Raw genomic sequence first — 25453 nt, 5'->3', positions numbered from 1 at the left:
CTTGGTACCGTGGGCCAACCCAATAAGCTTGGCGGAGCCTGGCACTGTGCTAGGCTCTTCGCAGGACTCCAAGTGGGCAGACTCGGGCTCTGCTTCTGCTCACCCACCTCCACGTGGGGTTTCAGGCAGGCAGGAGACGGGCGTGGGGGTCCAAGTCCCAGGTCTGCCTGGACTCGTTCATTCTGTGAACACTTGACCGAGTCCTTCGCGTGTGCCAGGAACAGGGAGAAGGGAGTTGGGGCACGGAAGCCGGGGAGGGAGCAGGGCGACGCCGTAGACCCCGCCCCGGCCTCAGTTTCCCCGTCAGGGGGAGCGCTCGCCCCGCCCTCGGGGCGGCCTCGGAGCCGGCTCGGACTGGGAGACCCGCCCCCAACCTCCCGGCTTCCGCCGCGCGGCCACGTCCTCGGGGCCCCACCGGAAGCTTGAGCCGGCCACGGGGAGGCGGCGGCTGAGGCGGCGGCGCCGAGGTTGGTTGCACTGCACCCCGCCCCCCCCCACCCCCGCCCGCCCGGGCCCTGCGGGCGCTCCCCGCCCTGCACGGCCCAGGTCCCGCTCGCTCGGGCCGGGGCTCCCCGCGCGCGGCCCGGGACCTGGAGTCGCGGCTGCAGAACCCACCCGGGCTCACTGCCCCAGCCCTTCCTGCGGGCGCCCGGGGCACCCCTGGGGTTCGCTCATCCTTGAATAGTCGCGGGCGCCGCTCTGCTGGGAATTCAGCTGGAGAGATGACGGTGGCCAGACGACAGTCACCCGCCCGGGTGGGGGACATGGGGCGAACGGAGCTAGGGGACACATAGGCAGCCCGGCTTGCGGGACGCGATGAAATCTCAAAGGCGGGTGCCCAGCACCATCCTGGGGAGGCCTACGGAGACTCCAAGGGGAAGTGGGGTCTGGTCCAGGTGGGCCCCGAAAGACAAGTGGAAGACTAGGGAGATGGGGGTGCGCGGCAGAGAGGCTTCGCGTGTGAGGGTCCCAGGGAGGCGCAGAGGGAAGAGAATTCTAAAGGAGGGGCCCAGAGTCGTGTCTGGTGCTGGCCAGAGGACTGGTGGATGAAAACGGGCAGGCGCAGGGCGCTTGGCCACTGACATCGAGAACCTTGGAGAGATGATTCCACTGAGATGCCAGTGAGGCAGGGAGCACCTGTGTAGGCCATCTTTTCTAGAAGTTCTGTTAAAATGAGGGAGTATAGATTTGGGAGAGGAATTTGGGATGAAGGTGAAGAGCATTTTAAAGCACTACATGTGGTTAGAAGTCCCTACTCACTCTCTGTGAGACCTCGGGCAAGTCGCTTAACCTCTTTGTGCCTTTATCTGTAAAACGGAGATAATGACAATACTACCGCATAGGGTTCATGTGAAGATGGGATGAGATGGTGCCTGTGAAAGTACTTCACACAGCGCTAAAAAGTAGTACTTAACTATTTTTCACCAGCTGGGGCATATTTTGATGCTGATGGGAAGGAGCTGGTAGAGAGGGAGGCATTGAAGGCAGAGAGAAAAGAGACTAAACAGAAAAGGACCCAGAACTTGGATAGGGAGAGAAATCCTGGGTACCTATCTGTGTCAAACCAGGTGCGGATGCGAGGAAGTTTGCAGGTTTGGGGTAGGCGGTTAAGGGAGTGCCTTTCTGATAGTCTTCTCTGAAGTAGGCCTCAAGGTCATTTGCTGAAAGAGCCAGGCCAGGGTTGGCCCAGGAGAGGTCCTGGTTTACACTGCAGCATCAGGGTGCCATGCCCTCTTTGTCAGCAGCCCCTGGTAGCCCCAGTTTTGCTCAGGGAAGGTTGGTAGTTGAATTTATCTCGGGTCAGAGGACAACATCTGACCTGCTTTGCCCACTTGTGAGGCTCAAATAAAGCTGATGGATGTGTAAACACTAGATATAAGCATCATTTACCATTTTAATCCTCTCCCCTAATCTGGAGGAGCTGGGAGGCCTGTGGCCATCATCAGAATACAGTGTCAAAGGCTTTTGAGCACCTCAGCTGGGCAGTGCATCATGGCACACTTTCACCTACAATCTCATTTAGTCTCAACAGTCAGGTGAAGTAGCTATTTCCCCCTTTTACACATGCAGAAACTGCAGCTCAAAAGTTAAAGACCTTGTCTCAGGACGCACAGCTAGTAAATGGTGGACTTAAGATTTAAGCTCAGATTTGTTAGACCTCAAAGCCCATGATTTGAAATCATTATAAAAGTTTCCAAATCCCTAGTAGCAGCCCAGCAGGATAGAAAAATGTGAAGGAATTATCTTTCCCATTTGATAGGTGAGAAAATAGAGGCTGGATGCTCTGGCCTCCATCCCAGGCTCTTTAGGCTCCCCCACTCGGCCTTGCTTTCATCTCTCTTGTATGGGTAAAGGAACACAGACCGAGCTTGGAGTCCCACAGACCTACTGCGAATCTTGCTCCACCACCAGGGTTTGTGTGACTTTGGACCAGTAGTCTTGCTTCTCTGTGCCTATATGTGGCCACAGAATTCCCAACAGGTTACTTTGAGGAATAGGAAGGAAAATGTTACCCTGCTCACAGTATATGTGCCAGGCACTGCAGATCCCACACAACAGTGGATCTGCATTCCACTTGGCCACTGAGACCAACTCCCTGTGGCCTTGTGTTTATTTAGAGCTTTGTTCTCCTCAGGGCTGGGAAGTGGTGGTGCCTGACCTGGGTATGTGGCCACCTATGACTTCCTGAGTGGGGCCCTGAGGAGTGCACTGAGCAGTGTATGGTTCTGAGGCCTTGGACTTGAAAGGAGGGGAAGGTCCTGTGTTGTCATCATGACTGATGAGGAATGCCACAGGCAAGGCCATCAGAAGCCTCCTGCTACTTCTGGTTGCCTTGGCCCTAGGGTCACAGAATCTGAGAGCCCAGAGGAGCCTTGGAGACCACCTGTTGCAACTCCTGTTTTGGAGATGATGTAACCGAGACCCATTGTGAGGAAGTGACTTTTATCTGAGACACCGGACAGTGCAGAGATCGAGCGCCTGAAACTTGCATTTTTGGAGCTGCCACCAGGACCTAGGGATTTCCACCAGGGCAGTGAGCACCCCCATCAAGAATTCTAGGCTGCTTGGAGGTCTCAAGGATCACAGACGAGTCACCGGCTCTGGCTGTCTGCCCATGTCCCCTGGGGAGGAGGTGGAGGAAGCCAGCAGCAGCCCGAGTTTCTCTGACAGGGGAACTCTGACTGTGGTTCCTGAAAGTCTGTGACATGGTTGTTTTTTCTCTCTGACTCGTTCTCTTGCTCTCTGTCACTCTAAAGAATGACTGGACACTCCTAGAGCCTTCAGTCAGCATCCAGGGGATTTTTTTCACCACAAAGGGTAATTCCTGCATCCCTCCTGTGATTCAGCTGTGACGTTGAACCACACAAGTCAGCGAGAAGATAAAGTCATCAGACTCCTGCTCACCAGAGACGGTGCCCACGCCAGAACTTACCTCTTCTCTCAGCGCAGACTCCACAGGGCTGGGTGCCTCCCCACAGGAACTAATTGGGCCCCCTGGCCAGCCTGGGACCCCGGGATGGCCTCTGGCTCAGCTAGCAGCCCCCGCCCAGCCCCCGATGAGAACGAGTTTCCCTTTGGGTGCCCCCCCACCGTCTGCCAGGACCCATCAGAGCCCAAGGCCCTCTGCTGCACCGCCTGTCTCTCTGAGAACTTGAGGTGAGGGGTCAGAGGAGCATAGAGTGGGTGGGAAGAAGGTACCAGGGAGGGACCCCTGATGGGAGAAGAGGGTGAGAGAAACTGGTGGCTTTGGGCAGGTGACTTCACCTCTCTGGGCCTCAGTTTCCTTGCCCTTTCCTTACAGTCCTTGACACTGCCCCTTCTGACTCTTGGTAGAAGTAGCCACAGACAGATGTCAGCTGTCACAGTAGAAGGCTGTCCAGGGTAGGGGAGAGCCTCAGGCCCAGCTGGGCTCCTTACTTACTATGAGGCTGGGCACAAATTGCTTTATGTCTCGAAGCCTCCACTTCCTTGTCTGTAAAATGCCTGTAAAGCTATATTCTATCTCCCAGGATTAAGAGGCACAATCAATAATATTCCAAAAAGTTTTTGTAATAATGAATATAAACTTTCTTAGTAAATGATAAACTTCTATACAACTATATCTCCTTCCATAATACCACCCATCATCTTGTACTATTTGCTGAGAACACTTTTAAAGGGAACAAAGATATCTATATATGTATTTGTAGGTGATATATTTATATATGTAGATATGGTGTGAATATGTATATGTTTATATATGTATGTATTTACAGATGATATGTACAGGGGCGGGCAAAAGTAGGTTTACGGTTGTGAGTATGCAAGTAATATTTATTTATTAATTATTGTATTATTTGTATGATTTCCATACAAACAACTATAAACCTACTTTTGCCCACTTTGCATATTCACAACTGTAAACCTATTTTGCCAACCCCTGTATGTATACATAATTGAATATGTATATATTTACATATAGATATATACTTATATAAATACATGTTTTACATATATAAAATATTTAAAATATCAATAACTCAGAGAGGTATGACATCCATACTATCATCAGAGTCCCACCTTAAGGGACTAATTTGAGCCAACTGTTTGTCTCTTTCCTTGGGTCTTCAGAAGAGCCTTGGAAAGGTGGATACTATTGTCCCATTTTACAGATGAGGACATTGAGGCCTAATGGAGAGATTAGGTCAACTTGCCCCAGGTCAATTTACTGGCAAAGTGCTCTTTAACTGCCATACGCCCCCAGCGTGACCTTTGTTTGGGGCTTTACAGAGTAAGAAGGTGGGAAAACTGAATCACTCTAGTTTGAGAAATTCAAATGTTTTGATGCAGGGGGAGGGGAGAGGTTGTGGCCATGAAAAGACCAGGTTGTGGGGATAGGGTAGTCAAAGCCTGAATGATTTTACCATCAAGCTGATTGTTGTGGGTTCATCTCAGGCTTTTCACTGGGTCTCTTGGCTTCCCTCCTCATTATTCCAAAACCTGGCAGAGGTGGAGAAGGAGCTAACTAGATGTTGAAGGGACCCAGGCTTTAGGTATGAGGAGCTCTGCCCAGTTCTGCTCCTGACTCTGCCTACCCTTGGCCATTCCATATGTCCTCTGAGGTCTCACATGTGAGGCCTGACCAGTGGCTCTGACTGTGGATCAGAATTACTTGGGAGCTTTGTAAAATCTCATAGCCCATGTGTCACCTGGCGAGAGTCTGACACCCTCTCTTGGTGAAAACCTCAGGTTAGGTGTTCTCTGAGGCCCCTTCTTGTTTAATTGATTGTGGTCAACTGTAATTCCTAAGGCAAAGAGTCAAAACCAAATAGAGGAAGCTGGGAACAATTGTAGCTACACAGCCACAATCCCTTGCCTGAAGCCCTAGCTCAGTTGTATTTTAGAAGTCAGAATTTTTTCACATTTCAGAAAAGCAAGTCAGTGCATTACTACATAATTCTTCCAGTGGAGTTGGGCAGCACCTTATAATCAAGCCTATTAATATTTCTGCAATGAAACAAATATTCACACTAAGTGGGATAAGGGCTATAATAGCCCCCAGTCACTTCGGGCGGGTCAGGTTTAGCTGCCAAAGAAGCTCACTGCAAACTATGGGAAGACATTGGGTGCCCAGTGCTTTGAGGTTTGGGAACAGTGGGTCTGGGATTGTGGATCTGCATGCTCACTGTATCAGGCACTGTGCTGGGCAAAACCTCAGCTTTTGGAGCTACTGGGACAGAGGTTGGTGTCAGGAAGTCATGAATACCTCACTCAGCCAGATTCGTTCATATGTCTCTAGGAATGGCGAGGATCCAATCTGTCCCAAGTGCAGAGGAGATGACCCCCAATCTGTAAGCCCAGGAAGCCTTATGTCTCCGGAGAAGGTACGTTGGCACAGCCACCCAAGGGTATTTGTCCATTTTCTCTATTTGTTGAGATTGAGGCCCAGTAGACAGGTGTTCACACAGTCCCTGGCAGGCACCTTCCTCTCTGTCTCGAGTCTAGACTGAATTTGGTTTGTAAGCAGTGAGGAGACTGACAGCACCTTGGTTAAGCAACTTGCCCAAGGCCACCTGGCTGATCAAGGTGAGAACAACAGTCTAGACCTGGCACTTGCAAACTGTGTCCCACAGGCCACATCCAGCATGCCCCTTGTGTTTATATAGCCACGAGCTAAGAATATGTTTTATATTTGAAATAGTTAAGAAAAAAATCAAAAGAATGATATTTTGTGACATGTGAAAATGATATGAAATTCAAACTTCCATGTCCATAAATAAAGTTTTATTGGCACACAGCCACACCCACTCATTTTTGAATTGTATGTGGCTGCCTTCACCCTGTGATAGCAGAGGTGACTAGTTGCAACTTGGGCTTCAAAGCCCCAAATATTTACTCTCTGCCCCTTTACAGAAAAAGTTTTGATCTAGACAGTTGTTCGTGTCCCTGATTGCCCTCAGACAAGGAGAGGCCATTCTTGGCTCCCCTCTGAGGCTCAGCCAAGCCGTGCTCCTAGGACTAAGAGATGGCCTTGGAAGTGTGAGGTGCCAGAGAGACATTCTCAAGCCCCCCAGTTTAGAATCCTAGCCCATCCAGGTTGGAAGGATTCTCACGGGTCATCTGTCCAGCTCAGAGGTTCCCACATGCTGACCAGAGCTGGTCCATTCCCACCAGTTCCTGACAGAATGATACAAATAAGGATATTGTAGTGAGTTTTTTATAAAACTAAATTCCACTTACAGAGTCAACCTTTACTCTGAGATTATGCTCTTCCTATACAAGTCTTTGTATAAATGAAATGATAGTGATAGTAAATGATAGAATTTTTGGTAGAGCCTTTACTTGGTAAATTAAAAAGATGGCCATATTTATGTTAGTCTCCCAATTAAAAAAAACAAACATAAAACTTGTATCGATCCATGAATCCAAAGCTATAAGAATGTGAAAACCACTGCTCTAAACCTAACCCCTCGTCTTACACATGGGGCCCTGACACCCACTGGGGAGTCTCAGTGCGAAGCTTTCTGGGGATCAGGGTCTCACTGCTCAGCCATCCTCCATGTTATCACTGTGAGGCACCTGGCTGCTTTCAGCCAAAGCTCCCCCCTAGCCCAGGGGCCAGGAGCCCAATGTTCAGGGATGGTTCTATATAATTCAGTTTGTGGCCAAGACAACTCTTGTGCCTGTTTCTCCATCTGTAAAATAAAGAGGCTACGTTTGCTCTGCAGTGTCTTGTGATTTCAGATGACTGGTCAATGGCTGGCAGGGCAGCTCTTCCTCCCACCTGTAGGAACCTGAGGCATGCAAGTCTTCACACCTCCCCTCCTTTCTCCTCTCTGTCCCCCCCCCCCCTTTCAGTGAGTTAGGGGAATGAGCAGACCCATAATAACTCTATGGACTACTGCCCTCCCCCTGCACAAGGGAGGGCAGGGCTGGATGATTCCTGAGCCCCCTGCCTGCTTGAATGCTACAGGATTGTTGTTCTTAACTTGTTTCATTCTGACCTCTTAACAAAATTAATACACAGTCATTATACAACTCTTAGATAATATAGAGATATGTTGATATCTATTAATCCAGTGGCTTTAATTTTGTCATCTTTGTTAACGTGAAATCAGATGACAGTGGAAGTGCTCTGATTAAAGGGGAATCTGGAACCCTGTCCTCTTAGTTACCCCAGCTGCCCCAGGCCCTGAGGGACCCTGGGGATTCCTAAGGGGCCTGACAGAGCACAATTTGAAACTTGCTGCCTTAAACCAAATGAAGTGACTCTAATGGTGGAATTACAGGCACTGTAACAAGCAAGAGGGTGGGAGGGGTGCTGCCTACATTTGGGGGCAGGCAGATAGATCTCCAGGCAGCATGGGTCTCCCTCTCACCCCCTGAAGCCATCATCACTGTACCCCCAGTAGAAGGCTGGGGAAGCGGGGGAGGGGGGGGCGGTAATGAGCTAGTGGTCTGACTCCTGCACAAAGCCACCTAGGGGAAAGACGAGGGACTCCTCCAGCTCCTGACCGTGATGGGAACTTTGGGGGACTTTTGACCAAAGGAAAGCAGCTGATTATAAGTCAATAGTTTGCATGCATGGTAATTGCGAAGTTTGTCTGTGCATCTGGGAAAACCTGGAGACTGGAGGTGGGTGGAAGTGTTGGGCCGGAGACCAGCTGAGCTAAGCCCCGAGGCGCCCATCCTTGCGAACACTTTCTGTGCCATCTGCTTATCAGTTTGTCCTTACCCTCTGACTTCATTAGATTGGTATCTCTCTAAGCAGTGCTGGCAGCCACGGGCCCCTTAGGTAATAGAAGAAGCAGATATTAAAGGATTACTACTGACCTAGTTAGAGACTTGGTTCTTGCCTGGCATGACCTTCTCGTAGAAGTGACAATGAATAGGGGGCAGCCTGTGGATAGAAAATAACATTCAATTCTCACTGCCTGCGACCCTGTGAATGAAATGGTTTCTCTCACTCTCTTCCCTCTGAGGCCACTCAAGGTCAAAAGCAAGCTAGCATCTGTTGCCAGTGTCTGACAATAATGCCTTAACTTATTCTAGAATCAGAAAGTGACAGGCGGTCAAGCTGTCTAGTCCAATTTCCATTCTATTCTTTACTGGATTCCTGCCAGGTGGCTTTATGTCCTCCCAGTGATGGGAGGCTCATTACTCTAAGAAATCACCACTTCCGCCGTGGGGGGCTCTGACTGTTGTACCATTTTCCTCTTCATTTGTACTGAGCTGAAGTCTGTCTCCCTTAAGGCCACGCAAGGCAAGTCAGTCGGCCTCCTGTCCTCTGAGGTAGTCCTGCATATGAGTGTAAAGGTGCTGACCACAACCCCCTTGAGTCTGTCCTTAGTCTCTGTGCATCTGTGTCCTTTGAAGTGTGATGTGTAGAAATGAACCCCTGTACCCTTACACTGCTGAGCTCAACAGTTGCATCTGTAACCTCATTGATCCTGTGACATCCTGTATGGGTGGTGGTGATATATCGAGGCTCCATGAGGAGGTGTGCCTGGACCAAAGTCATGTAGCAAGAGGGAGGCAAAGCCAGTCTCCAACTCCTACATCCTAGGCTGGTGGCATCTTCCCCTCTGCTGCCTCCATGGCAGACCACCCTAAATGTGTTCTGCGGGTTTAAATTTCACAGTCAGCCTTAAGTGCTGGAAAAACAGGAATGGGCAAGACTACTTTCAACTAGGAAAATCAGGCAGGGCTTCCTAGAAGAGGTGGCAGCTGAGCTGAGCAGAGGTTGCCAGAGAGGAAGCTGGCCCAGGTGCAGAGGAGGGCAGGCCTGGCGGGCAGAAGACAGACTGACTGGGCCTGCCCTGTCACAGTAGAGTACTTCTCCCTCAACACAGCTGAAACCTGAGCAAAAACAGCCCCTCCAGTCATCCAAGACTTCAGGTAGTCTTTGTGCCAGTATGGCGGTGTGGGCCATGCCTGGCATGCTGCAGACCCTCTGTTCTGTGCAGTAGCTTCACAGAGGCTGCTCTCATGCTCCTGGCACCCTCCTAACACTCACATTCTTGGAAGCTTGTGGGTTCCTAAGTGGGGGCCTCTCAACAGAACCCTCTGCTGACCCCGTCACAAAAGGCCTGGGTAAGCAGAGTGGCTAAGAACACCACACCCCCCCAGACTTCCCGGACACAGACAGAAGGACGAGTGTTCCCTCAGGGCTGGGATTTTGTTTTCTGTTTCTGTTTCCTCCTGAGAGGAAATTCCACTGCAAATTTTATTTTTAGCAATTTGAAGCTTGAGGCCACTAACGGGGGCTGCTTGTGGCACCAGATGTACACCAGGCTTGGCCCAGGGCAGATGCCCCGGTCCCAAGGGCAGTGCTTAATCCACTGGAATACTACTGCTAATACTACTACTAATAATAATGGCTGACATTTATTCTGTATTATGTTAGGCAGAATGATGTCCACATGTTAATTCCTATGAATACATTGCCTTACTTGGGCTGCTATAACAAAGTGCCACAGACTAGGGCCCTTGAACAACAGAAATTTATTTTCTCATAGGTCTGGAGACAAGTTCAAGAAAGGCTCGGTCTCTCCTGAGGCCCCTCTCCTTGGCTTGTAGATGCTGATGCCATATTTTCCCCATATCTTCACATTGCCTTCCCTTCACATCTGTGTTCAAATTTTCTTTTCTTACAAGGACAACAGTCATATTCATTGGGGCCCACCCTCATTTTAATTTAATTACCTCTTTAAAGACCTTATGTCCAGATACAGTCGTGGTCTGGGGGTTAGGACTTCAACATATGAATAGGGGGCATGGATAATTTAGCCCACAATAGTGGCAAAAGGAACTTTGCAGATGTGACTAAATTAAGGATCCTGAGATGAGGAGATTATCCTGGATTATCTAGGTGTGTCCAGTGTAATCGTAGGGGTCCTCATAAGAGGGAGACTAGAGAGTCAGAGAGAGATTGGAAGATACTCTACCACTGGCTTTAAAGACGGAGGAAGTGACCATGTACCAAGGAGTACAGGTGGCCTCTAGAAGCTAGAAAAAATAAGGAAACAATTCTCCCCTAAGGCCCCCAGAAGGAACAAAATCCTGCTGACACCTTGATATTTTGGACTTCTGATCTACAGAACTGTTAGATAATACATTTGTGTTGTTTTAAGCCATAAGTTTGTGGCATTTTATTATAGCAGCAATATGTAACTAAGACCAGAATTTACATGTGCTGTCCCATTTCATTCTCATGAGAACTCTCTACGGGGCGGGTACTATCATTATCCCCATTTTGCAGAGGAGGAAAGTGAGACATGGGAGGTTAATACTCTCCCAAGGCCTCACAGCTAGTATGTGACATGAACGAAATGGCCTTTGTACCCTGACAGGCTGGCTCCAGAGCCCAGCCCTTAACCCCCGTAGCGCTCATTAGGGAATGAGCGACTCACTGATGATGGAACTGTGAGCAGACTACTGGCCACCGAGACCTTCAAGTCACCTCTGCCATCCTCTGACAGCCACTGGAGTCTGGTCGCAGCCCACATCCATCCACACATCATAACAAGGACACCCCCTGCATCCACCCTGGGCCTGGCTTTTCCCTGCACTACGCAACACCTCTTTTGGCTCAGCCACCAAAAGGACATGTGCCCCTCTGCCTGCATGGTGATTCTGGAATTCCACCGCTTTCTCTCTCCCACCCTTTATACTTCCTATGGCTCTCACTCCCAGCTTAGAACCGCAGAGGATTCGAATCATGGACTTCGAGGGTGTTTTAGGGCCTGAGAGGCTCCCTTAGTCCACTCACCAGGAACCAGGTCCACACCAAGGATCAGTCCCTCTGTTGTGCCCACAGATCAGGAAGCTACCTGCTGGGAGAGCTGCGTCACTGCACACTTCCCAGTGCCAGCATGGTCTCCCTGCCAAGGCTGCCCTCTCCCCACACCCCCAATACAACATCTGTTTTCTATTCTTTGTTAAGAACATCTTGTGCTTGAACCCCAGGGTAGTAGGGCGAAGGGGGGTGGCCCTTTGCTGGGCTGTGTTTTGTGTCCTAAGCCAACCATACTCGTTAAGCCCACGCTCTAACTTCTTTTACTTTTAAACACTAATAACTAATGTAGCTTTGTGTTTGCTCAGCCCCAAAGACCTCTGTCCTCCCCTTTTTTAATCCAAATCTCCATTTGGCTCCATTAGAGTATTCTGTTTTATTTTTATTATTTTGTTTTGTTTTGTTTTTGTTTTTTCTCTTTTTGTTTGTCTTTGTTTTGTTGATGTTGTTTTGTTCTAGATTATTCTTTTTTAAAAAACAACAGCAACAAAACTCTGGAAATCAACATATTATTTGTAGGCAATAAAATTCACTTGTTTTAAGTGTACAGTTTGATGAATGCTGGTAAATTTATACAGTTGTGTGACGACTACAGTCAAGATGGTGAACGTTTCTTTTCCGCACCAGAAAAAGCTTCCTCGTGCCCCTGGTTAGTCAGTCTCCCCAGATGCAGCCCCAGGCAACCACCCATAGACTTTCTGTCACTGCAGTTTCGCCTTTTCTAGAATCTCAAAAGAATGGAACCATACTTGTAGTCCTTTGTGTTTGATTTCTTTTATTTAGCATAATGTCTTTGAGGGTCCTCCTTGTTATTGCATGTAGTGTTTTAGTCCCTCTGATTGCTGAGTAGTGTTCTAGAAAAATTTAAAAAGCCACTGTCCATTCACCAGATGATGGATATTTGGATTGCTTCTAGTTTAGAGCTATTATTAATGCAGCTGCCATGGACATTCACATACACATGTAAACATGTCAGTTTCTCTTGGGTAAATTCTAGGAGTGCAGTGTGGCTTGTATGGTAACTTTATAAGCGTGCTTTATAAGTAAGTTGCTTTGTAAGTACGATTTAACTTTATGAGATACTTCTATAGGTTTTTTTCCGAAGTGGCTGTGCCATTTTGCATTCCCACTGGCAACATTCCTATTTCCCAGTTCCTCCACGTCCTTACCAAAGCTCAGTATTGGTGTTCTTTTTGAATCTTAGCCATCTTGGGAGTGGATGATGGTATTTCATGGTGGTATTTCATTCTCATTTGCATTTCTCTATTGACAAGTGATGTTCAGCATCTTTTCATAGGCTTGTCATTTATATATCTCCTTTTGGGAAGCATCTGTTTAGTATTTTACCCATTTTTGATTAGGCTGTTTGTCTTCTTATTACTAAATTGACAGAGTTCTTTACATATTCTGGATACAAACCCTTTCTGGATATCTGTTTTGGAAAAAACTTCTTCCAGTTCCCCTTGGGCTTACACTTGATAAGAGATACAGTTGACCCTTGAATAATGCAGGGGCTTGGGGTACCCACCCCACACACAACAGAAAACCTGTGTATAACTTTTGACTGCTCCCAAATTTAACTACTACAGTTGTCCCTCAGTATCCATAGGACAGTGGTTCCAGGACCCCCCACAGATATCCAAATCCATGGATGTTCAAGCCCCCTATATAAAATGGTGTAGATCAATGCAAATAGCCAGCCCTCTGCATCCATGGATTCCCAACTGCACATCCAAAACAGTACAGGTATTTCTTGGGGGGGGGAAATCCGTGTATTGGTAGACCCACACAGTTCAAACCTATGTTGTTCAAGGGTCAACTATAGTGATGTGGTGTAGGAAGAGCCTGTGTCTACACTGCTTCCTAGCCATTCCTTCTTGGGCAAATCCCTTCCCCTCTAAGCCTCAGTTTCTTTATCAGTAAAATGGGGACGGAATACCTACCCTGCCTTTCTATAGCATTGTCAGGGGTCCTAGGAAGAATTATGACCATGAAACCATTTTGTAAACTCCTCAGACCTGTAAATAGGTTAACAGTATGGTCAGGCTGCTGTTGAACACTGAGACCCTTCTGCATCCCTGCCCTTAGGCTGTGCATTATCCAGAAGGAGAGCAGTATAGGGCAGGCACTCTCTAGTCAAGGCAGATTGCCAAGGAGGGATGCAGATGGCAATTGTGCGGAGCATCCCCATGGGCTTCAGGAGGAGGGAGGTGCTCACTCATGCAGCTAGCATGTCCCAAGTGCCTCCTTTGTGCCAGGCCCTGACCTCAGCACTAGGAAAACAGCCTCACAGAGCCCCCAGACCAGTGGGGGCAACCAAAGAGTGAATGGTGCTGTGTGTATCCTGTCCTGACAGGAGAAGTAGCCCGGCTGCCCAGGATCACAGCAGGGGCCCTGAGCCTGCTTTGAAGGAGGGTTACAAAAGGGGGCAGCCCGGCAGAAGGACCAGCATGTGCAGAGTCCTGTGCGCCAGCCCATCATGTGCCCTGTTGGATCCTGATGCTTTGCTGAAAGCCCCAGTGGTCCCACAGGGACTCCCATAACACCCAGTGATATTATTTCCAGGATCACCCTGAGGCGGCTACAGATGGAGTTGTGTGCCCCTTTGCAGGCGTTGGCTGCTCCTTCAAGGTAAGCATCTGAGTGTGAGAAAGGACATCTCTCCACTGCAACCCTAGAGCACTGGGTCTCCCCACTTAAGCCCTTCCAGGATTTTCCCACATCAAGCTACTCCTCTGTATGCCCCTTACATTAATGACCTTCTCAAGCAGCAAATCTCACTAGTAAAACATTTCCACATTCCAGAAAGTTCTTCTTAATGTCTCATCTTAGCATTGTAGCATCACTGAAATGACCAACCCCTCCCCCCATGCCTCTCTCCGTGGTCCTGAATCATCACTGCACTTGGGGCAGAATTGTTGCTCTAGACCAGGGATGGGAACGTCTGGTCCATGGGCTGTATCATTTGGTCTGGCCCTGCCAAGGCAACCACAGGCAGGACTCAAAATTCAAAAAGTCTAGGAGTTTTTTTCATAGCTAATTTTTAAGTTGATAATTTTGTATGGCCCGCAAATGATGTTATAAATATCCAAATGGCCCTCGGCAGAAAAAAAGTTTCCCCACCCCTGCTCTAGAGGCTTGGAGGCACATGGCTCACTGTGGGCATGTCTCATGCCAGGGTCCTCTGATTCCCTCTCACTGCACACAAAACAAGTTTGCCTTTGCTGAGTGAATGGATCTGACTTTCTTTGGGAACCTTGCCTTTTCACTGATCAGCCCCACCCTCTGGGCAGGGGAGCGCCAAGTTCATGCAGGAGCATGAAGTCACCTCTCAGGCCACCCACCTAAACCTGCTGTTGGAGTTCATGAAACAGTGGAAGGCCCAGCTGGGCTCAGGCCTGGGTTCAGGGCCCATGGCCCTGGAGCGGAATCTGTCAGACCTGCAGCTGCAGGCGGCCGTGGAGGTGGCTGGGGACCTGGAGGTAGACTGCTACCGGGCACCCTGCTCTGAGAACCAGGAGGAGTTGGCCCTGCAGCACTTCATGAAGGAGAAGCTCCTGGCCGACCTGGAAGGGAAGCTGCGCGTGTTTGAGAACATCGTTGCCGTCCTCAACAAGGAGGTGGAGGCCTCCCACCTGGCCCTGGCTGCCTCCATCCACCAGAGCCAGCTGGACCGCGAGCTCATCCTGAGCTTGGAACAGAGGGTAAGCATGGGACACAAGGTTGCCTTCAAGGCTGGCTCAGGGGTTCTCTTCTGCCCTGTCTTGTCTCCAGAGCAGTGGATCAACCTTCTTCTGAAGCATTCTCTCCACTCACAGCAGTCATTCCCCCATCAAAAAGTATCTCTCCTGTGTCCCAAGACCTCTAGGTGGAGCACTTGGAAGTTCTAGTTAAGGTCAATTCCCCCATCCAGTGCTTCATTTCCTTTGCTCAAATTTCTCCTATGGTAGGACACTCCCTTCCCAAGCTGCTCATTCCATTGATGGATTTTTTCACTATTAGAAAGTTCTTCCTACACCAAACTGAAATCAGTCTCTTTGTTTCTTACCTGCATTGTTCCTGACTTTGCCCCTCAGGGCCCACAAAATAAATCTCCCTTCTAGATCCTGTGGAAGCCCTTCAGAGATGAGCAATCAGTGATTATAACCTACCTGAGTATTTCCGTCTTTAGGCTAAACGCCCCTAGTGCCTTCACCCCTTCATCACAGCACATTGTTTCATGCTGTTCGCATACGCTCTGGCTCAGTCTCTAAAGGATTCCACACATTCAGAATGGTGATCCTGGACTAACTCCAGATAATCCACTTACCTGACAGTTCTTGGTTGAACAGGACTGTCATCCCCTCCTTTGTTCCAGAGCTTATACTTTTCTTAATATAATCAGTCACCATGTTAATGTTCCCCTTTTGGGGGGGTGGGGGGAAGCCAACATGACATCACTGTCTCATGTTGAGTTAGTCCTGGATTTTAGTTCCAGCTCCACCATTAACTTGCTATGTCTGAGCAAGTCACTTTCCCTCTCAGGACTTCAGCTTTCTCATCAGTAAAATGAGGGATTCAGCTTCTTTAAAGAACACTCATTTCCACTCCTGGCTTCCCTATGTGAGCACACCCAAGAATAAATTTATATTATGTCAAATGTGAATGGGGAAACCTACCAGAAGAACCAGGCACTGGGTTTGAGTGAAGAGGAAAACCTTTTTTACATAACTCTTGCCCCAGTTAGAAGGTGGGCTCCCTGAGGGCAGCGACCATGTATTTAGTTCATGAGCAAACTTCCTGGCTCTACTCTTACATACCAGGCACTATGCAAGGCAGGCACACAGAGAGAAAATGAGCATGGGCCCAGCCCTCGGTAGGGAAGACATCTATCTGGTAGGAAAGGCAGAAAAATAACCCTCATAAAACTGCTGTAAAGGCTCTGTAAGAACATAGATGAGAGAGAGATCAGCTGAGCTAGGGCAGTGATTGAATGCTTCCCAGAAGAAGGGCTGTGTGAGCCAGGTTTCTGATGGATGAATAGGAGTTGGCCAGTAGAGGAGGAAGGAAAAGGAATCCCAGGCAGGAGGTACAGCGCATGCAAAGGCAGATGCACACGCCTGAGGGAGACATGGTCAGGAAGGCATATTTTTGGCAGTGTATCTCCATATCACACCCCCCTAAGCCAGGTTCTGGTGTCCCTGGCTGAGCTGGCTTTCCCACAGGTGATGGATTTGCATCAGACACTGGCCCAGAAAGACCAGGCCCTGGGTAAGCTGGAGCAGAGCCTGCGCCTCATGGAGGAGGCCTCCTTCGATGGCACCTTCCTGTGGAAGATCACCAACGTCACTAGGCGGTGCCATGAGTCAGCCTGTGGCAGGACCGTCAGCCTCTTCTCCCCAGGTAACACCTCTCCAGGAGCACAGAGACTCACTGGGCCCTGAAAACAGCATGGGGAGCAGCCAACTCTGTGACTCCGTACTGTGTCCAGTTAGGCCAGTGTCCCTTTGGGCCACCTACCATGCTGGGACCACAGAGGAGGCAGAGCCTGGCTCAGCCATGTAGAGCACGGGTTATTTGAACTGCCACACCTTCCATCTCCCTGAGTATCAGTCACATCCTGCAGACAGGAATAAAATTGTCATTGACTTCGAATGGATGTCTGATGTGAAAGACAGTGTGCCGTGAACCAAAGCGTGTGCGAGTGAGAGGAGGCAGAGGATGATTCTCACAGGCGAGTCCCTGGGACCCCGCCCTCAGAGAGCCAGTGGTCCGAAATAAGACAAGCGCAGGGCTGAGTGCACGATTGTGGGTAGAGCGTTAGGAAGGGGTGTGTGACCGGGGCAGTTCTTATTCATTTCTAGGGCCCCGGGGCCTGCCATAGTGTCTTGTGTGAAGTAGCTACTTGGTAGATGTTTCCCTCAATTAATCGATTTCTGTTTCTAAAACAATGTGTATATTTGTGCATGGAATGCTCAGACCTGCATGCTCTCCCCCTCTTCCCTCTCGTCTTTCATGTGCGTCCTCATAAACGGCAAGAGGGAGGGGGACATTAAGGAAGGTGTGTGTAGATGATGACCTGAACGGCCTCTCACCTTTGCCCCAGCTTCATACGTCTCCTGTCCATCTGCTCCTCTGATGCACCAACAGGGCTAGGATAGAGAGAGGCATCGGAGTTTGCTCCACACCACAGAGCAGAGCTGGGTCCCAAAGCCAGGCCCCTTTCCTCACGCGGCAGCCCCTTCATGGGGTGGCCTCACCTCCAATATGTAGGCTTTTTCTCTTCTCTTCTTTCCAATGAGGGACAAAGCAAGCAGTGTCTCTGGCTTCCTGTTCTACCAAAACGTAAGGACAGGATGAGTCAGACTGTAAGTCTGTCCCTCCTCTGCCCCTTCCTGCCTGCCCCACCCACCCTCTGTCCCCAATCACTCCCTCCTAGAGGGGCCCTTATGGTGACAACCACTGGAACCCACACTGCATGACCCCTTTGGCTGCCGAGGGAGAGAGCCCCCAGGCCCCTGTGCTGAGTCACCAGAGAGTGATTCACTCCTCAGGGGCCTTTGCCAAGGGTGCCTGGAAGAACTGTGAGCCCCCTCAATCTTCCCCAGCCTCCAGAAGCCCCCAGCCCCTTGGCCTAGGACAGCAGAAAGAAGTCAGTGTTGGAATGTAGGAGGCCTGGCCCCTAATCCTGGCTCTGTCCCCAGCACACTGAGGCCAGACACTTCCACTGGCTGGGTTCGGTTTCCCGATGGCAAAATGCAGGTCGGTTAAGTCCAAAGTATGGTCCCTGGACCAACAGCATCACTGTCCCCGTTGGACATGCAGATTCTCAGTCCTCACCCAGCACTACTGATTCCAAAACTCAGGGGGTGGGGCCTGGCAATCTGTGATTCTGATGGCCAGTTGACAGCCACTAGGCTAGATGAGCTCCAAGATCTGGATCCTCTTGGACTGTATGTAACCAAGAAGAATGCTGGGCTCCACCCCCAGATTTCTTATTTGATTCCCTGACCTTGGGCATGCCTAACTTCTGGCCCCAGTTTCCTCATCTGCAATGCTAGCAGTCTCCAGCTGCATCGGTGCTGACTCTGGCTTCCACATTCCAGCTTTCTACACTGCCAAGTACGGCTACAAGTTGTGCCTGAGGCTCTACTTGAATGGTGATGGAACAGGAAAGAGGACCCACCTGTCACTCTTCATTGTGATCATGAAAGGGGAATACGATGCTCTGCTGCCCTGGCCTTTCCGGAACAAGGTACGGGCCAAGGGGAACACTGGGGGTGGGATGGGGAAGCCTGGGTCCTGGTCCTGGTCTATCCATGAACTGGCAGGTGACCTGCGCAAGTCCCTTGCCCTCTCTGCATTATCAGCTTCTCCTTTCATAAAATAAGAGCCTGAGTTCACATCTAGTAGCCAAGGCTCCCTCCAGCATCATTAGTCCATGGGCAAAAATGCCTGGACCGACACCCCTGGGAGGCATGTTGAAAACAAATTCACCTGGTGGGATGAATAAGGAAACTTCCTAGAGGAGGTGCTGTGGGGCCAGCCTGAACTAGCAGCATTTTCAGAGAGAGGGAGGGAGGCAGATGATACTACACACCTGTCAGAATGGCCAAAATCCAAAACACTGATAACACCAAAGGTTGGCAAGGATGTGGAGCAGCAGGAACTCTCACTCACTGCTGGTAGGAATGCAAAATAGTACAGCCACTTTAGAAGACAGTTTGGCAGTTTCTTATAAAACTAAATATACTTATAACATGTGCTGCAGCAATCACACTCATTGGCGTTTACCAAATGAGTTGAAAACTTATGTCCACACAAAAATGCACACATGGATGTTTATAGCAGCTTTATCCATAATTGCCAAACTTGAAAGTCACCAATATGTCCTTCAGTAGGTGAATGGATAAACAAACCATGGTACATTCAGACAATGGAATATTATTCAGCACCAAAAAGAAATGAGCTATCAGGCCATGAAAAGACATGGAGGAACCTTAAATGCATATTGCTAAGTGAAAGACACCAATCTGAAAGGCTACATACTGTATGATTCTAGCTATATGACATTCTGGAAAAGGCAAAACGATGGAGACAGTAAGAAGATCTGTGGTTGCCAGGGGTTGTGGGGAGAGAGGGATGAATGGGCAGGGCACAGAGGACTTTTAGGGCAGTGAAACTATTCTGTATGATACTATAATGATGAATGCATGTTATCACACATTTGTCCAAACCCATAGAATGTACAACACCAAGAGTGAACCCTGATGTAAACTATGGACTTCGGGTGACAATAATGTGTCAGTGTAGGTCCATCGAGTGTAACATACATCCCACAATGATGTGGGCGTTGGTAGTGTGGGAGGTTGTGTGGGGGCAGGAGGTGATGGGAAATCTGTATTTTCCATTCAGTTTTGCTGTATACTTAAAACTGCTCTAAAAAATAAAGTCTATTAAGAATGTTTAAAAGGGCAAGAGTGCCACAGTGGTCTGGATATGAGCCGTAGGTCAGTAGTCCCCACACCTGCCCGGAGATTTTAAAAATACCCACAACTGGGTCTCACTATATAGAAAATAGTGAGGCCTGAGCATCAGGATTTTTAAAAACTTCCCAGGGGATTCTAAGTGCAGCTAACTTTGAGAACAGCTGCTGTGGGTGATGGGAAGACATTTCATGTCCTGATGGGCATTCCAGTGACGTGTACCAGGGAAGAGGGTTTGTGTCACTGAGATCATCAGCATCTTGGGGGTACACATATCTGCCCTGTGCAGACAGACATTTCCAGACATTGACTGACAGCCCCTCAGCAGAAGGCCTCTTTCTTCTCGCCCCCCTGCCTCACCTAGGAGGTTCCGTGTAGTTGACTATCAAACATCTCTGAGCGGGAAGGGGCATTACAGGTTATGAGTCCAGCCTCCTTGTCAGGGCTCAGTCCCACCTATAGCCCCAGCAGCCAACCAAAATTGACTGTGGCAGCCAAATTCCCTCTTACTGTTGAATAGAACATCAGATCCCTAATTATAGGACAGTCCCCAAAGCCTGCTCAGAATACCAGGTGCTTCCATTCCCAGGGGCTCCCTAACAAATCTGAGCTCAGGGTCTGAGGGGCTGCACAGTGGCAGACAGACCAGCTCTGAGCCCCTGGGTGCACTGCCCAGAGTCTGACCTCCCACCTGCCCTGTCCCATAGGTCACCTTCATGCTTCTGGACCAGAACAACCGTGAGCACGCCATTGACGCCTTCCGGCCCGACCTGAGCTCAGCATCCTTCCAGCGGCCCCAGAGTGAAACCAACGTCGCCAGCGGCTGCCCTCTCTTCTTCCCTCTCAACAGGCTGCAGTCACCCAAGCATGCTTATGTGAAGGACGACACCATGTTCCTCAAGTGCATCGTGGAAACAACTGCTTAGGGGATCTGGGGACGAGTAGCTGCATCTGTGTCCTGAGGGAGCACCAACCCAGACTGGAGGAAGTCCTGCCCTTGGTGTCCACAGTCCCCAGGCACAGTAATAGCTGGGCTGGCATGATCGGAGCAGGGCTGACAGGTTGACTGTGGCAGCCATCAGCTTAGGTGGCTTGCAGGCCCTTGGGCTGGGCCCACAAAGGCAGAGGGTTCAGAAGGAGGTGGTGGCAGAACTGTTCCCTCTGCACTGACCACACAACACTGGCCGCCACTCCAACCCTGCATGTTGAGGCAGACTCTGACTAAGATGGGAGGGAAGGGGGACCAGACCTGGGACATGGATCGCCACCTGGAGACAAAGGACCTGAGCCTGGAAGGTCTCTGCAGGGCCACCATGGAAACTGGAAACACACTTGCTGCCCTCCTGCCCGGGGTCAGAACCAAGGGGTGGAAGGGACAGGTTGCCAGTGTGAAATCATTCTGTCCAGACATACACTGAGTTCCCCATCACTGGAGGTAAACAAGCAAAGCCAGAGGGCTACACTGGAATGGGGGAAGGCATTAAATTGGGGGTTGGATATGAAGACCTTCAAAATTCCTTCCAGCCCAGAAAGTCTCTAATTCTAGGCCTCCTGGTCCAGGTGAGGCCTATGGCTGCAGGGGCTCTGGAAACATTCAGGAGCCTCGTGTCCTCCAGGTTTCGCACTCACCTTCAGTACCACCAGGTGGGCTGAGCTGGCCGGCACAGCACCTACCACATACACACAAACCCTGCGTCCTATGCCTCCCCCAGCCCAACTCCCCTTCACCTTCTCCAGGTGCAACAAGGTCACTGGGCTCTCAGGAGCAGCCAGAGGAGTGTGAAGGAAGAGAGGCATAAACTCTCCACTGCCTGCCCGGGGCTCACCTTCCATGCTTTCCAGAATCCTGTGTCGCCTGATTAACCAAGGTATTCACTTTTCTCGTTGACTGATCAGGGTCTCTGAGCCACTAGCAGAGGTTGCCCTTTCAAATGTGTATAAAACCAAAGAAATATTTTTTTAAAAAACCCTCTTTTGACGTTCTCATGATGGCGTATGGTCATGGAAGTTGGTCATAACTGAGCCAAACCTGAAAGGACCGTTGCTGTGTTTCAGTGGCACTGCCAGTTTTGCAGGTAACATCCCCTCTTTTCCTCTCTGTAATGGGGAGAACCAGCCAGCCGCCTCCCTCGCTGGGTTCTGTGGACCTCACAGGAGGTGCTAACAGGAGAGGCTGGAGAGAGAAAGGCCTGGGCACCACTGCCTACCTGTCATGGCCTGGCTATGGTCCACGCTTGTCTTCTCACCTTGGAGGCCTCACACAACCAAGTCCTACGGGGACCCTGGCTTGCTTTCCAGAGACCCTGAGGCTTCATGCTGCGGCTCAGAGCTCCAGGTCAAGGCCTCGCTCCTCTCCACCCCACCTCCCAGAGCCTTCCCTGCAGCTCACTTGCTCTTTCTCTACTTGTGAGGCTGCGATCAACTTCATTCCTCACACCCTGAGGGTCGGCTCTGTGAAGTGGGTCAGCAGTCCGGCCTGTTCCTCACAAGAGGTGAGGGAGCAGCACAGCTCGATGGGCTCCTTGTGTCAGAAAACCCAGACCCAGCCCTCATCCAGACCTGGTCTCCTGCCCTGCCTCAGCCTCTTCATTTAAAGGGGATGCATGTGAAGGGGCTTTGTCAGTGCCATGGCATTTTGTCATGCCTGAAGGGCTGCAAACATGTGAGGGCTCCTTCTTGTCCCTGCTGTTGACAGCCCGTCGGTAATGGAGACGGACTTGCTTCCTCAGCGGGTATGAACAGCAAGGGAAGACCTGGTCACACAAGTTATGGGGAGTCCTGCCTCAGAGCTGGTGTTCTGATAACAACATCATCCCTCCTCACTGAGTCCCTACCTCACGAGATTTGTAGAGCAAGCTACTGCTAGGGACCACTGTGACTCTACATCTTTAATGGTTTATTTCTGATGGGATGAGACACAGACTCTCTTCAGGGTGGGAGGCAGCCATTCTTTCAGTAAAGCTTTATTGAGACCTACTGTGCCAGACCCTAGGCAGGGAAAATTAAGATGTGCACCCTAACCTCAAGAAACTCTTAGTTCAGTGGGGGAAATCCATACATAGGTAGATCGTTGGAACTGGTACATAAGAGAAGCTCAAAAACAGGATTTCAGATCTTTTGGGTGAAGCAGGGAGGGCTTCATGGAAGAGGTGACATTGAAACTCAGCCTTAAAATATTTTGAGGTACAGAAGATCAGGGTGTGGGGGAGAGTACAGACTCGGAGATGGGATGCAGCCTTGGCTTCGAGTAGGGTCTGCCAGATAGGACCACAGAGGGAAAGGCAGAAAGGTACTCTGGGCTGGAGCACGGAAGGCATTGAAGGCAGTTCCATCTGCCAGAAAGTAAATCACCTGCATGTGACCCTTTGGGCTGTTAACAGCAGGATGAGACAGGGGTTTAAAATATTTACTAATTTGTCTTCCAACAAAGCCCTGTGTTAAGTGCACCAAACCCCTGACATCGTACTTCTTTAGAAGTAAAAAATAGAAATAATACTAATATATGAATATATTTCTAAGACATAAAATGTCTACCTTGTTGAGGTGCTACAAGTATTATATAAGATATTTAATATAAACTCTAATTTCAGAGTCCTTAAGAAGCATCCATGTCTTTCTGCCACTGCCCTATGGCTTCGCATCTTACTGTGTTGCTTACTTTCAGGTCAATGTTAGATAATACTAGTAACAGACATCCTTATTAGGTTCCTTGTTTTAATTGGAAGGCTCCCAGGGTTTTACCGAAGAGCCTGTTGATCAAGCAATCGTGCCATTGTAGCTGTTATATAAATGACATGAAAGTTACAGACTCCTCTTAAATTTGAAAGCTCCAAAACCTCCCACAATTTTACTTGTCAATTATACATCAGTGAAGCTGGGAAAAAAAGCTTGCTGGAGGTTCCTATGCTTTATTTTTCTTAAGAAGTCTATTCCTTACTTTATGAGTCTTAGTGGCTCTGGGGTCCAAGTGAGAAAATGAGAAAACCTGGGGAAGCCATGCCAGATTAATGCTCCAGTGGGGCTCCCCTCCCTCTGGAGCTTGGAAAGAAAGGGCAGAGTCCTTTAACCTGGATTCAGCTTCTGACCTGCTCTTTCGTGGTTGTGTGACCTTGGACAAGTCACATTACCAGCTCTGAGCCCAAGTGTCCTTACAGGCAAAGCTGAATCACCAAGTCCCCTACATGCCTGGGACTGTCGCCTGTTATTACCACGTAAGGTCCTGACACATAGAAGGTGCCCAGGAATGTTCGCTGAAGTTGATGCTCTGGTGGTTTTTGTGCCGTGTTTATTTAAGAGGGAGATTCCCTAAAGCCTTCTACCAATAAGCGGTTTATTAGGTGTTCACTCAGCAAATCCTTCTGACACCCACTGTGCTAGTCTTGGCAGTCAGTGGTCAACATTGCTGTGCACAGTGGTAGGGGACACAGACAATAAATGAACACATACGAATGTGAGGGACAGCCAAGGGCTTAAAAGGGGAGCAGCTGGTTGCCAGGGTGGCCCCCCCTGGTGGGGCCCGGGCCACCCAGGGCCCCGCAGCATGTGGGATGCAGTGACTGCTGCTTGCACTCCCAGCCCCCAGCCGCTTTCCCAGCCACCTTTTCCTGGACTGCGCCAGCCCTCCCCAGGCAGCCTGGGCCTCCAGGCCATAAGAGGGCTTCTGGCTGCTGCCACAGCCAAGGCCAGAGAGAGGAGGGGGCACAGTCAGAGAATGCACTTAAGCTGCCTTGTTGGGGTGAGCAGGTGGGGAGGGGACACTGGCCTGCAGCAGCTTCTCCAACATCCTTCCCAGGAACTGGGAGGTGGCTTGGAGATTAGGGGCCAGGTGGCCCCAGGGGCTGCTGGAATCACTAGGATCCTATTGCTTTGTCCTAGAAAAGTAGTAGAAACATTTAAAATAAGAATCCTAAGATTGGCATTCAGGGCCCAACCAACCTTTCTAATCAGATTTCTCTTAACTTTGTCTTATTTCTCACCCTTGTCTTGGGGTCCATGACCGATTCCATGGGGATCACAAAGCAGTATCAGGTCATAGCTGACCTGCAGAAGCTGGTGTGATGATGATTGGGTGAGGGGATTACTGAGCACTAACCATGTGTGAGATTTGCTTTACAGAAGCCCTAGCATTGTCCCCGTTTACAGAGGAGGTGGCTGTGGCTACAAACTGCTTCAGTGGTCTGCAAGCTGGCCATGCATCCGTATCGCCCTGAGGGCTTGCTAAAACCTGGAGTGCCACCCCCCACCACCACCACCACTTTTTTTACTCAGTTGTTCTGGGGTGGGGCCCAGAATCTGCACTCATCCCATGTTCTCAGTTGGTGCTGATGCTCTCGGTCGGGGGACTACACTTTGGGAACCTCTGCCCTACACAATGGTACCCCCTGTGAATAAATTTTCTGCCCTTAGGCCGACCATAAATTCAGCATCACCCACTTCCCACAGCAAGGATTTATGATGAATTACCTTCCCTAAACAGGTGTTAAAGAGGGTTCTGTTCCTGACTATCAGGCCGGTGTCCCACCCAGAGAGGACATTCAGTCCTCTGTGAGTGCGCCACCTGAATGGCCCGGACACAAACCTCCTGGAGCGTGGGCACGTTTATCAATGAGGGCAAGCAACAGCTCAGGATGAATTTGCTCCCTTCAGTGATCCCCAGGAGGGAGACCAGGCAGGGTTAGGGGAGGTGCTGGGAAACTTGGAGAAAACTGCCAGA

The 25453-nt window shown here is 49.8% G+C and overlaps 1 protein-coding gene across 4 annotated transcripts; it reads left to right on the top strand.

The window, feature by feature from the left end:
- The first annotated feature begins 379 nt into the window (after positions 1-379).
- On the top strand, positions 380-21243 carry LOC308552090 (TNF receptor-associated factor 1). 4 transcript variants are annotated; one of them, XM_081163052.1, is made up of 8 exons: positions 380-467; positions 2844-3657; positions 5780-5864; positions 13841-13906; positions 14569-14979; positions 16480-16657; positions 18361-18509; positions 20448-21243. In XM_081163052.1, the coding sequence occupies exons 2-8, from the start codon at positions 3518-3520 to the stop codon at positions 20664-20666; spliced, it is 1248 nt and encodes a 415-aa protein (XP_081019178.1). In that variant the 5' UTR covers positions 380-467; positions 2844-3517; the 3' UTR covers positions 20667-21243. The 4 variants fall into 4 exon arrangements, with proteins under 4 accessions (XP_081019178.1, XP_081019179.1, XP_081019177.1 ...); XM_081163051.1 differs by having other exon boundaries at positions 398-467; positions 2636-3657; XM_081163050.1 differs by having other exon boundaries at positions 404-467; positions 3258-3657.
- The last annotated feature ends 4210 nt before the right edge of the window (positions 21244-25453 follow it).

The sequence above is a fragment of the Miniopterus schreibersii genome (assembly GCF_964146895.1).
Source record: "Miniopterus schreibersii genome assembly, contig: HAP1_SCAFFOLD_199, whole genome shotgun sequence".
NCBI classification, from domain to species: Eukaryota; Metazoa; Chordata; class Mammalia; order Chiroptera; family Miniopteridae; genus Miniopterus; species Miniopterus schreibersii.
Note: the sequence above shows the minus strand (reverse complement) of the source record. Positions and strands in the feature narration are given on the sequence as shown.

What these genes read in the sequence shown, in the direction of transcription:
- LOC308552090 (XM_081163052.1), top strand. Translation starts at nt 3,518, where the DNA reads ATGGCCTCTGGCTCAGCTAGCAGCCCCCGCCCAGCCCCCGATGAGAAC. An exon ending in TCCTGAGCTTGGAACAGAGG is followed by an intron (nt 14,980 to 16,479) that starts GTAAGCATGGGA and finishes GCTTTCCCACAG; the next exon opens with GTGATGGATTTGCATCAGAC. An exon ending in CGTCAGCCTCTTCTCCCCAG is followed by an intron (nt 16,658 to 18,360) that starts GTAACACCTCTC and finishes TCCACATTCCAG; the next exon opens with CTTTCTACACTGCCAAGTAC.